The 13,192-nt window shown below is 48.0% G+C and overlaps 1 protein-coding gene across 1 annotated transcript in view; it reads right to left on the bottom strand.

Annotated features, from left to right (window-relative positions):
* NAA60 (N(alpha)-acetyltransferase 60, NatF catalytic subunit) overlaps positions 1 to 13,192 on the bottom strand; it is a 48,406-nt gene that overhangs the window by 10,986 nt on the left and 24,228 nt on the right. Inside the window, exons 2-4 of the mRNA XM_024197816.3 lie at positions 7,011 to 7,126; positions 6,062 to 6,191; positions 5,221 to 5,317 (exon numbers count right to left, since the gene is read on the bottom strand). Of these exons, the coding sequence (XP_024053584.1) occupies positions 5,221 to 5,317; positions 6,062 to 6,191; positions 7,011 to 7,120 (337 nt within the window). The 5' untranslated portion in view covers positions 7,121 to 7,126. The remainder of the gene's footprint in view (positions 1 to 5,220; positions 5,318 to 6,061; positions 6,192 to 7,010; positions 7,127 to 13,192) is intronic.

The raw sequence follows: 13,192 nt of genomic DNA, 5'->3' as shown, positions 1-13,192 counted from the left end.
TTCAAAAATCTTATTGACATCTTATTAGAAAAAAGAAAGTGATCACCAACCTGACAGGGGAAAGGAGAGAGAGCTGCTAGGTGGACTTTGATAGAACTAACAGTCAACCCTTGCTGTTTTAGGTACAGCTACACCAAGATATGCTGGATTTCGGCCAAATTCTAGATTGTCAAGACCAGACAGAGAAATGGTTCCACTTTGAGAGGTAACTAGATCTAGTAGGTGGTTTCCTACTATTTAAAAGCACATCCTGAACCTCTTTTGAACACTACTCCTCCCTAGAGTCTAACCATGGACCATCAAGGCTGTTAAATGAAGTGCCTGCAGGTTTGGGTGGAGCAGGCGACCATGATCTTGAGATACTAGCTCTGGGTCCAATGGAAGTGATATCAGAGCTTTCACTGAAAGGGACAGGAGGGTGGAGAGCCAGTGCTGCGGAGGCCAAGCTGGGGCTATAAGAATGAATCGGGCATGGTCCAGTCTGATTTTTAGCAATCCTCTGAAGGAGTGGGATTGGTGGGAAAGCGTACAGGAGCTTGCTCGTCCAGGGCAACAGGGAAGTGTCCAAAGGGAACCCAGACTGTGACCTTGCTGGCACTTCCCGTTTGTTCTCATTGCAAACAGGCCTGCTTGCAATGTGAACAAACCCCCACAGCTGGAAAATGAACCTGGCTACATCCAAACAGAAAGACCAATCAAGTTGAGTTGTAAATAACCTGTGTGTGTGGCTGAATTGCGTTTTGGCAGAGCAGGGACAAGTGGACCCCTCCCTGGCTGTTGAAGTAGAACACTATCACTGTTCTGTGAAAATGAGCAGGCTTTTCCCCTTGATATGGAGTAGGAGAGCTATCAGACTGGTGTCAGGCATTCAACTTCCTGACGTTTATGTGCAGAGTCAAGTTCTGTGTGGACCATACACCCTCACATTTGCAGGGAACCCAGATGAGCTGCTCAACACCCAGGGCAGACACATCCATCACCGACAACAGTGGCAGCTGATGGTGGACAAATGGAACACATATGTATATGTTGACAGGGTTTGTTCCCCAATCTACAGGGTAAAATATGAGAAGGCACCCTCACCACGATGTTTAGAGGACAATGGCTTGGCGAGAATATGGAGGACAGCCAACTTTGTAGATGCCTGAGATGTAATCTGTCACACCAGATTATGCAAGTGCAAGAGGCCATATGCCTAAGAAGCCTCATACAGTTGAGTGAGTGAACCTTGAGATCTAAAATAATGGATCAAATTGTCTGAAACTTTGACCTTGGAAGGAAAACTCTGGCTTGAGCTGAGCCCAATAATGCTATTGTAAATTCTATCCTCTCCCCAGTTCAGAGGATAGGCATCTGAGTTGATCAATAGACCCAACGCATTGAAAGTTGACTGGATACAAGCGACACTGGACAGTATCTGAAACCGCCTTTCACAAGCCAGTCATCCAGGTAAAGACAGACTTGCACATCTTACTCCTGGGGTAATTCTGTGCCACTGCACCTGCGCAGAATTTATGTCCCCCGCAGATTTCTTTGTTTCCCCCACAGAAAAATGACTGACAGGGAAGCAAAGGGAAGCCACAAAAGTGGTCATGTGACCCTCCCCAGCAGTACGTTTTGGGTGCCCAGGGCAGCCAGTAAAGAGGTAAATCACTGTGGGGCAGGGGCGGGACTGGGGAAGACATGGCTCGTGGTTCCCACCTGAGCTGGGCTCAGCTGCTAGTCCCGGCTAGGCCAGGGAGGACAGGACTTCCTCTTCCCCTGCATGGCATCTGGGGCTGGATCAGACCCTCCCCCAGATTTCTCCCCCAGCTGCAGGAAGCTCTGCAAACTCTCCCCCTTCCTTCCCAACAGGCTTCCTGTGCCCATCAACATGCTTGTTTAGTGCCCCCAGGGTGCCTAGATGGACCAGGAACTACTGCAGAAGAAGAAAATCAACCTGCACCTATAACTTCTCTTTTTGTCTGTTAGGTCCTGGTAAGGCACAAGAGTAGGGTATTGATGAGACTGCTGAGGATGAAAGTGTTTCCTTGACAGGTCAGAAGTATACATACCAAGGAGTTCAGAGTCATCTTGGAGCCGTGAAGTTTATCTGTCTGCATCAGGAAGAGAGATGACCCTTCAAATGGCAGGTCTTGAATAGTCTGCTGTACTTCTTAGGCCAACCCCAAAAAGTGCAACCATGAGCACCGATGCATGATGATGGCAGAGGCCAGGGTCCTAGCAGCCAAGTCAGCTACATCTAAACCATCCTGAAGTGAAGTCCTTATCACTACCTTCCCTTCTTTAACCCACAAAAGGAACTCTTGTTTAGCATCCTCAGGCAGCTTATCCTTAAATCTCAGTACATAGTCCCAGGTGCTAGCATCATATCACCCTAACAAAGCCTGCTGGGTGGTGATTCTAAGCTGTAACCCCAACATAGAACACATTTTTCTACCAAATAAGTCAAGCTTTTTGGCGTCCTTCAACTTAGGGATAGTCGCCTGCTGCTCTGGCGTTCCCTCTTGTTGGTAGCTGAGACAACGAGGGACCCAGGAGGGGGGGTGGGAATAAAAAATACCTATTCTCCACTTGTTTTTATGTGGGAGGGGAGGAGCAAGACACTGTGGTTGGGAGACATAAGAGTCATAAGATGAAGAATCACCTTCTCCTGACACCTACTGAAGATTAGTGTCAAGAAACTGGAGATAACTGAAGAGAAGCCATCACCACCATCTTTCCTCGATGGTACTGACAGATATGAGGTCCAGGACGCAGGAGACTGATGGTCTGCCAGTACCATAGGAACAATCTCCTGCACCTTTGGGGACACTGGCACCAACAAGCTCAACAAGTTCCTCGTCCCAGCATATGCCTCTGTCATGGATGGTAACAGAATTGTCTTTAACTGGTGTGCAAGAGACAAAAACAGTACTACTTTGGGCCCCAGACTCAACGGTGCCTGCCCTGGAGCCAGAGTCGATGGTGCTCTCTTGGCTAATGAGTGAGAGGAGGAGGGCTTCGATTTTTATTGCACTCTACTTGACCCTTTGTCCCCTTGCTTGGTGGATTTAGGAACTGATGATCTTCCTCTCCCAACAGCCACCGTGGAAGCCTTATGTTTCTTCCCAGCCACCAGAGAAAGTGAGCAGTGCTAGGACTCATCCAACATTGGAGGTGCACTTCTCTCAGAAACCAAAGCGCTCAGTACCCTCACTAACCAGGAAGACTCTGAAGGTCATTTCAGAGCAGCCTACATCAAAAGAAACTTCAATCTGGCTTCTCTACCTTTCTTGCTCCTTGCCTTGAAGTCCTTACAAAATTGACACTGACCCCTAATATGAGACTCACCCAGATACTTTAAACAACTAGAGTGCGGGTCACTCATGGGCATCGGTTTAGAACAGGGGTGGGCATACTTTTTGGGCCGAGGGCCACATCTGGGTGGGGAAATCGTATGCAGGGCTGGGGCAGGGGTTTGGGGTGCAGGAGGGAGTGCGGGGTGTGGGAGGGGGTGCGGGGTGCAAGAAGGGGCTCAGGGCAAGGAATTGTGCCAGAAGAGGGGTGTGGAGTGCAGGAGGGGGCTCAGGGCAGGGGTGCAGACTGCGGGAAGGGGCTCAGGGGATGGGGTGCAGGAGGGGTGCGGGGTGCAGCAGGGAGCTCAGGGCAGGGGATTGGGGTGCAAGAGGGTTGCAAGGTGCAGGCAGGGGGCTTAGGACAGGGAGTTGGGGGGCGGGGTGCAGGAGGGGTTCGAGCTCCGGCCCGGCTTACCTAAAGCAGCTCCAGGGGCCAGGGCAGACTCCCTGCATGCCTGCCCTGGCCCCAGCCCCGCGCCACTCAAGGAAGTGCTGTGGCCCCTGGGGGAAGGGGGGTGGAGGGCTGTGTGTGCACTGCCCTTGCTGCGCCTCCAGGTACCTCCCCCAAAGCTCCCATTGGCCGGGGTTCCCCATTCCCGGCCAATGGGAGCTGCGGGGGGCGGTGCCTGGAGGCAAGACCAACGCACATGGAGCCTTCTGTCCCTCCACCCGAGGGGCCGGATCCAGCCCACGGGCCGTAGTTTGCCCACCCCTGGTTTAGAACATGAAAGACAGGCCTTGAAGCCCAGCGACCGAGGTATTCCTTGGTCCCAACAATGGAACCCCAAATTGGGGAACCAAGAAAGTAGTAAACTTTGGTTAGTGAAAGCTCTAACACTAAAGCCCATACAAACAAGTAACTATAACATGCTGAGAGTACTTATTAAAGCAAGACAAATACATTCCAACAACCGTCATGGGCAGTAAGGAGGAACTGAGTGGGGCTGGGGCAGCTCCCCCGTTTATACCTGCATGCAGTAGCGAGTGACAGCAGGGGAAGCTTGAGCTGTCCCAACAGATACCGCTGAGGGAAAATTTTCCACCAGCTGTGCACACTCCCCAAGAGTGGAATACACATGTGCAAATCACTTGAAGAAAAGCGTTTTATCTGGCCTTGAAGCATACATTCTGCCACATCAAAGAGGTAAGACTTGTTACTCTAGGATTTCCCCATGGCAGTGAAATTATTGTGCTGTAGCTGGGGTTCACACTGATCACTGCACTCACTTGATGGACATATTCTGATCCACATTGTTGTGCTATTTCTTGAATCCCCCTTGTTTTCTCTTTTTTTTTTTAAAACAGCTGGAGAAGATGTCACACATTTGCAGCCTCTGAGGCCAGTAGTTCCCCCCTCAGAGTACAACACAGGCACAGTATGAGCAATGGCAGTGCCTGCTCCCCCTTCTCCCCCCACCATCAATATCAGCATGCCTCAACCCCATCCTGGAGGGACCAGCTTCGTGGGCTTGAGGAGTTCTGCCTCCATAGTCATTCAGTCCACAGCAGATCTGCTGGCACTGCTAGCAAGTTTGATAGTTATGACAGTGTTTTCAGCATGGTCAGCTATCCACTGGGAATAGGACTGAGATCCACCTACTGTTTTCAGAGGCCACTGAACAGCCACCACTCTCAATCACTCTGTATATGCAAGAGTGAGCAAGTGTGATGTAATCTGTATCCTATTTCCAATTCTGTGAGACATGACAAGTTCTATACAAGCTTAGCGTGCAAGCTAGTCTCTGAAGTGGGCAGAGTCAAGGCATTCTTAGTTCTATAAGCTTCACCCATATACCAAACATGAGTCACAAGGGGTAAATAAACCACACAATGGATTGGGGCTCAGCAACAGACATAGAAAAGCTATTTAGAATGTTCTTACCTATTCCATGTTTTCTAAATTCTTTCACCACTCCTAGACTTAAAATGTAAGCAACTTGAGTATCGACCGGAAAATTGGAAGCTAGAATATCTCCATCCTGAGTAGAGACATGACAAAGCATTTAGTAGGATACATGTGTATAGCACAGTGTATAATGTCAAAACAAAGCAAGCATCTATTCACAGAAGAGTTTTCTTATCCCAGGTGCCTTTATGGAGCTGTTGGAAATGGGGAGATAAACACAGCCCCCTAAATGGAGGAAAAGGAAAGAACCTGTTTGGGCTGGGGGAGGAGTTTCTGCTGTTTTCATATTTCTTGCCAGTTGGGGGATAGTAATCATTTATTAAACACACTTGTTTCATGTTTAGTCGTTTACTGAAAGGTGTTAAATGGCATTGTGGGGTTCCACGTTTGAGTGTCCAGATCAAAGGTCAGCAGTTTACCAGCTAGACTGTGCTTTTTCTGCCAACTCTTCATAAGAACGGCCATACTGGGTTAGACCAATGGTCTATCTAGCCCAGTAGCCGGTCTTCAGACAGTGGTGATCCGTGCCCTGTCGTCCACTCCCAGCTTCTGCAAACAGACTCTAGGCTTTGAGTCAAGCTGGGATCTTCTTTCTTACACATCAATAGTAATACAATGTTCTACAGGCCATGTTATGCCCTCAGTAACCAACTGGAGCTTAGTAAAATGAACTGCTGGTGGTGCACAATAAAAGGTCTTGAAAAATTTGGTCTTTTGACCGCTCAAATGAGTAGCCAGGCAATGAGAGAAATGGGCCCCAGAGCAGGTAAGCGTTTGGGGGTATACACACATCTCATCTTAGACTATGGTTGCCTACCTCTTTATGCACTTTTGTTCTGCTCTTTATCTCAGCTACTATCATTCCCACAATGGTGCCTCTGTAGGTGGCTCCAAGGGAAAAGAACTTCTTGTTGGAAGTGATGTCCTGATACCATGAGTCAGGGTACCTGGGAAGAAAAAGAGCAATACCCATGAATGATTAGGGAACACACAGCATTTCAAATTGAGCCATGAGCCTGCAGTCAGGCCATCCTGTGGAATCTGGCAGGGTTACAGCATAAGCTGGGCCAGAATAAGACTTCAGTGGGAGACCTGCAACAAACACTCAGATGCTGAAGGAAGTAGTACTGGCAGTCTAGTAGGTGTCACTCTTCTACAGGAGTCAATAGATATCCAAGCTAGGAAGCTTTGCTGATGGAGGGAATCTCTTCTGGATGGAGTTAAAAACTAAGGCCTTCGCATGTAATCATTAAAGATCCCATGGCACTTTTTGTAAGGGTGTGGGTGTTAACCCAGGTGTCTGGACCACATCCCAGCTTGGCTAATTTCATTCTATGCTATCAGTAACCCGACTGACAAGGATTCCATCATTTCTTGTGGAAACATGACTCCCGCCTCTCCCTCCGCCAAAAGTATTCCCTTTAAAGAGGCAGCCCGCTCTAAGATTTCCCCCCTTTATTACAAAGCTCCTTGTAAGATGCCCACAGTTCCCTTGGAGGGGGCTTTGGGATTCTTTAGAAACAAGAGAGTTTATCTGTTTCTGCTGTTCATTCTCAAGACCCCCTGAATTCTGATGGACCATTGGCAGTGCTGTATAGGTGACACAGGACTAGACAGGCAGTGGGTGATGGTCAGGACTGAAGTACATCGGCATGTGGGGCAGCTGTCACAGTACCTGCCTATGCTCTCAGCTCCACACTTTCACACTAATTGTTTAGACTGTCTCTCCGTGCGCCCCCTCCACCCTCCACAGGAGTGTTACATACTCTATTGGGAACCAGTCACCGCAGAGCTGTTTCACTACATCTATGTCATCGTGGCAGAGAAGACGCAGGTTTATGTCACTAACTGCAGTTGGGGGCACCTCCTCTGTCATTCACACCTGCAAAGGAAAAGGAAGCATATTAGGAAAGATGCACCAGAAAGCTTCAGGTTTGAGACGTGTTAGTATCTGGAAAAAAGGCAACACTGGGACTAGGGGGAGTCTTCACTGCCAAGCAAGTCATTCTTAGGCCAATCTGAGTTCTGCATGGCACAGGGAGATAAAAATCATGATTAAAAAAAAAAGGATTTTTTTTCATTTAAATTACAAGTTTTTCCTTTAAAAATAATCTGTTTAAAATTAAATCTGAAGTTAGTACAAGATATGTTAAATAAAAAAAAAAATATGCTGAATCCATGAGCCTCCACAAAAAAAGCTTTGGGTTAAAGGCTGCTTTTCTATATAAAGACAGAATTAGGGGGAAAATGTTCAAATTTGGAGGTCACGCTTTATAACTATGGCACAATAGGTCATGTACTGTATTAGGAGCTTGAGCCTGTGGAAGATCCAGGCCCGTGCTACTGGATGCAAGAGACTTGCAAAGTCATCACAGCATTGAGACCCAGCCTCTAACTCCAGCAGACACCATCTTTGTATCTCATCAGGATCATCCACTGAGCCCACCTGGGTGATCTCACATTCCTATGTTATAGCTTCTCCGTGCCTGAGCTGTGATTGGCTCAGTTCTCAAATTATTAGTTTTTATGATTCCACTCATCATGGATACTTACTCTAGTTATGGTGTACCCTCCTAAATGGCAAAAAAAAATGTATCAAATCCAGTGTAAAGGCTCTATTTAATTGTAAATTAACACGTTTTAACAATTCTCAACCAATAAGAAGCACCTTTCTTTAGAAAATAAAGGAAGTACAAATGGAAATATTGATTTAAATCACCAGTTTTAATCAAAGTTTCCATTTAGTGATTTAAATTAGGATTTAAGTGACTGATGTAAATCAATCCACCCTGCAGGGAATGTTTAAATACAAACCTTGACACCCTCTCTTCCCACCCCAGAATCAGTGTAATTATAGAAAACTTTCATTATAGTTTTGCTATGACAATATTGTCAATGAATGTAAGTACCAGGGAATAAAGCAGCCAATAGGTGGCAGAGCAAACACACATTGGTATGCACAAAGGAAGCGCAGAGCCAGGTTACACTTGCTAGTCAGAACAAGTGTTCTCTACAAGATGCCAAGTGGCAGGTGGCCTAGAGCACTGGCTTTCAAACTGTGGGTCATGACCCAGTACTGGGCTGTGGAATGTAAGGCACTGGGTCGCGGCGGCTCTGGTCAGCACCACCGACCGGGCCGTTAAAAGTCCCATCGGTGGTACTGCCAGGCTAAGGCAGGCTAGTCCCTACCTGTTCTGACACCACGCTGCGCCCCGGAAGCGATCAGCAGCATGTCTGGCTCCTGGGAGGGGGAGGCGGGGGGGGGGGGGGAAAAGAGGTCACGGGGCTCCGCGCACTGCCCCCATCCCGAACACCGGCTCCACACAGGACTCCAAGCTGGGGGCTGGGGGAGGGTGCCTGCGGGCAAGAGCCGCGTGGAGCTGCTTGTGCATCTCTGCCTAGGAGCCGACCTGCTGCTGGCCACTTCCGGGGCACAGCGTGGTCCGCGGTGCCAGGACAGGCAGGAAGCCTGCCTTAACACCCCCACTGCGCCATTGACCGGGAGTCACCCAAGGTAACTCCATGCCCCAACCCTCTGCCCCAGCCCTGAGCCCCCCCCACAACAAGAGCCCCTTCCTGTACCCCAAACCCCTCATTCCCAGCCCCACCCCAGAGCCTGCACCCCCAGCCCAGAACCCTGACCCCCTCTCACACCCCAACCCCAGCCCAGATCCCCCTCCCATACCCCGAACCCCTCATCCCTGGCCCCACCCCACAGCCCTCACCTCTGCACCCCAACCCTCTGCCCCAGCCTTGAGCCCCTCCCACGCCCCAAACCCCTCATCCCCAGCTCTGTTGGGTCGTGGGTATCAACAATTTTCTTCAACTGGGTTGCCAGAAAAAAAAAGTTTGAAAACCACTGGCCTACAGTAGTAAACAAGTTATGCAGAGCCAGAGCAACAACAGGTGAATGAACAGCAACTGTTTAATCTGAATCCCCACAAGCCACCTTTATGTATCAGAGGGGTAGCCGTGTTAGTCTGAATCTGTAAAAAGCAACAGAGGGTCCTGTGGCACCTTTAAGACTAACAGAAGTATTGGGAGCATAAGCTTGCATCTGAAGAAGTGAGGTTCTTACCCAAGCCACCTTTAGTTATCGGTACCTCTGTTGGTCCCTCCCCTCTCCAGGATCCTATAGCTTCAGAGTTTTTCCCTATTACAGCAGCTCTTAGATGATCTGTGGAGCTCTCGGTCACGATCATGAAGCATTCCTTAGGACTTCAAGCAATGCCTTCTACTGGTTGTAATCCAATTCAGGACTCTCAGGATTTTCAAATGCTTGTTTGATGAGTACTCAAAACCAGCCAGCTCCCTCTTTTTGTCTGGTGCTTCTCTGGGTCAAATTCAAGTGATGAAATATCAGAACACCAGAACTGGAAGGGAAAGCAGTGAAGGACATAATGGGGGCTGCAGGCAACCTGTAAAATCCTAGGGTATGTCTACACTTGCAGAGTTTTAGCACTGGTTTGTGTACTCACTTAATTCCTCAGGCATCAGAGTGTTTACATTAGCAGCACTTCCATCAGCAATGAGAGCAGCAGTCTAGGGCAGCTATCCCACAGTGCAGCTCTCTCCAGTTTGAGGATGGGTCCTGTGTGAAGGGGGCGGAGGTGATGGGGGAGGTGGAGAGAGAGAACATCCTGGGTCCCTGCACAGCCTCCTCTCCCCAAACACTGATCAGCTCCAGTAGCTCAGCATTGCTCCAAGCAGGGAATCATTTGCTCCGTGGAGCAGGCCTTGTCACCTGGCCAGATAAGTGAGCATTTGCCAAGAATACAGGAAGGGGATTTTCAAAGTTCTTGGGGCTTTACAGGGGGAGGGGTGGATGTCTGTTTACCTGTTGAGTTTCACTGCACAAAGTCATTGGCAAGTGAAGACACTCCCATGGTTTTTGCACAAAAAAGGGACTTTTTCTGCTTTAAATGGCAAGTGTAGACATGTCCCTAGAGACAAACAGATGCACAAAACAAAGGGGAGTAGCCAAGCAGCCACACCCATCACACTGCTGTCAATTTATTTTCATCTGATCTCTCTAATCCTGTCCTAGTGACTCAAATTGCCCTCAGGAAGGCATAGAGTTGGAAGGGAGTGGTGGTGTCCACCAGAGAATCTCTATGTCAAGACTGTCTATAGCTACAGCATAAAATAGTCTGAGAAACCCTGTCCTATGGACTTCGATGTTTCATGAGCGGGCCCCACACAGAACTACAGCGCACACAAATTCAGAATGAGCAATGAGACAGGATGCAGACACTCAAGCCACTGATTGCAGTCACTCCACCCATCCATCAGATGTCACCCCATTAACTTGTTTGAGCCCAGTGATAGTGTAAAGACCAAAGACCCCAACTGCAAGACAGAAGCCCTTTTCCTTTTGTCTCATGGCTTTGATTGGTTACAGGTACATTACCACAGGTAATGGTATAGAGAAAAAGGTTATCTTTAGAAAGCATGGAGTTAAGTATAGGATTAGAACAAGGTACCCCAGAGACAAAGCATCCCGGAGTCTGTATTTTGTTTTGCTGGAAATAGAATGACCACCATTAACCTCCTTGTACTGGGCTAGTCCACAGCACATGGTAGTTCAGTAACAAAGAGACAGATAACAAAACCAACTAATACTAAGAATCAGGAAAATTACTGATCCATCTGTAACACTGTGGGAAACCCAGGAGGATCATGCTCTCACATTCATAGATTTTAACGCCAGAGGGGACCACGGGATAATCTAGTTTGACCTAACACCGGGGTTCCCAAACTTGGTTCGCGGCTTGTTCAGGGTAAACCCCTGGCAGGCCGCAAGACGCTTTGCTTACCTGAGCGTCCGCAGGTACGGCTGCTCGCAGCTCCCAGTGGCCACAGTTCACCATTCCTGGCCAATGGGAGCTGTGGGAAGCGGTGCGGTGGACGCTCAGGTAAACAGTGTCTCGTGGCCTGCCAGGGGCTTACACTGAACAAGCCACAAGTTTGGGAATGCCTGACCTAACATTATCCTGATGATATCCCACAGAGGGAATCCCCAAAGCAGAAGGCTATGTCTGTGCTTCCCCAGCTGGGCCAGCAAGAGCAGAGACATGATCCCACCATCTGGTGTGTTTCTCTAAATGAAGAGGTGTTTGTCTCACAGCCCTATGCACAGAATGGGTACAGCCAGAGCAGAAATACAAAGTGTCCCCAACCGTGGCTCAACCACAAATTGGAGGGCTCATCTCTTTGGCACAGAGGAGAGTACATGGTCTAGAGTCCATTGATCCTTGATGCGTCTGCTAAGAGGGGGCTAATTCAAGTGTGGTTTTTGTAATGTAGATATCTGTTCCATCGGAAGTGGAGAGAGGCCAAAAAAATCATTTCGCACAGGCGACTGAGCAATCTTGGTCAGTTATACTGCTGCAGGAGGTGTGATTACCAACTCTGACAATTTTGCTGTGAATTTCACAATATTTGGTGTTTTTCTTAAAGACTCAGCTGCCAGGTTCATATAACCAAAAATCTCCACATCTTTCAAAAAAGATTTTAGCCCTGATATTTAGAGAAAAGTCAGGAACATGAACAGAGTACAACCTAAATGCTCAGAAATCAGAAGACCAAAGGGGGGGGGGGGGGGATATTTTTTTTTTTTTTTTTTTTAAACAAAGATTTTAAACCCAGTTTTCTAATTTTTGGAGGGCTAACTCATGATTTTTGAATGCTTGGGGTTGGTGATACCAAAAAGAACAGTGTGTGAAAGCAAGTGCATAATCCCCTACTGCTGAAGTGTGGGCTCTGCCCAATTTACAGGTGCTCCAGTAAACCTCTGATCCTAGTACTCTGAGATGGAAGAGATTCAATTCCAGTCCATGCCGTGATTGTGCAGGGTGTATAATTTAAAACACTGTCATGATTACAAAATCACTTCAGTTACAGAGCTCTCTAAGGTTGTCAAATAAAGAGAAGCAAGCAATTGCAGCAATGATTTGGGTTTGAGCTACTCTGACAGCGCATTTAGTGCTGACCAATCCTCCAGGGAGCTGGGAACAACACGTTCCTTGAGGTTCTTGGGAACAATTTTGGAGAAAACATTTTTAAAAGTTGTGGCTGTGACGGGTTGGATCACAGAAACCCCCTTGGGAGCTGCCACCCGATGTGCAAAGACTACTCCTGCTTCTGTTTTCCCTGCCAGCTCAGGACTCCAGCACCCTGTCTTGCTGAGCAAGACACTCCAGTCTGGCTCCAACACAGACCCAGGGTCTGAATCACTTGTCCCAAAGCTCCAAGTTTACCTAAAAACAGCTCACAGGAGTGTGCTTGTCTTTAGCACTCAGATGCCCAATTCCCAATGGGGTCTAAACCCAGATAAATCCGTTTTACCCTGCATAAAGCTTATGCAGGGCAAAACTCATAAATTGTTCGCCCTCTATAACACTGATAGAGAGATATGCACAGCTGTTTGCTCCCCCAGGTATTAATACATACTCTGAGTACATTACTAAATAAAAAGTGATTTTATTAAATACAGACAGTAGGATTTAAGTGGTTCAAAGTAGTAACCGACAGAACAAAGTAAGTCACAAGCAAAATAAAATAAAATGCGCAAATCTATGCCTAATCAAACTAAATACAGATAATCTCACCCTCAGAGATGCTTCAGTAAGTTTCTCTCAGACTGGACACCTTCCAGGCCTGGGCACAATTCTTTCCCCTGGTACAACTCTTGTTCCAGCTTAGGTGTTAGCTAGGGGATTCTCCATGATGGCCCCTCTCCCTCTCTCTTCTGTTCCACCCCTTTATATATCTTTTGCATAAGGCGGGAACCCTTTGTCCCTCTGGGTTTCCACCCCCCCTCACTGGAAAAGCACCAGGTTAAAGATGGATTCCAGTTCAGGTGACATGATCACATGTCACTGCAAGACTTCATTACTCACTTGCCAGCACACACATATACAGGGAGAGTCACAGGTAAACAGCCATC

The sequence above is a fragment of the Terrapene carolina genome, unplaced genomic scaffold, assembly GCF_002925995.2.
Source record: "Terrapene carolina triunguis isolate 2854851 unplaced genomic scaffold, T_m_triunguis-2.0 Scaffold93, whole genome shotgun sequence".
NCBI lineage: Eukaryota > Metazoa > Chordata > Testudines > Emydidae > Terrapene > Terrapene triunguis.
This window is presented reverse-complemented; position numbering and strand designations above follow the sequence as displayed.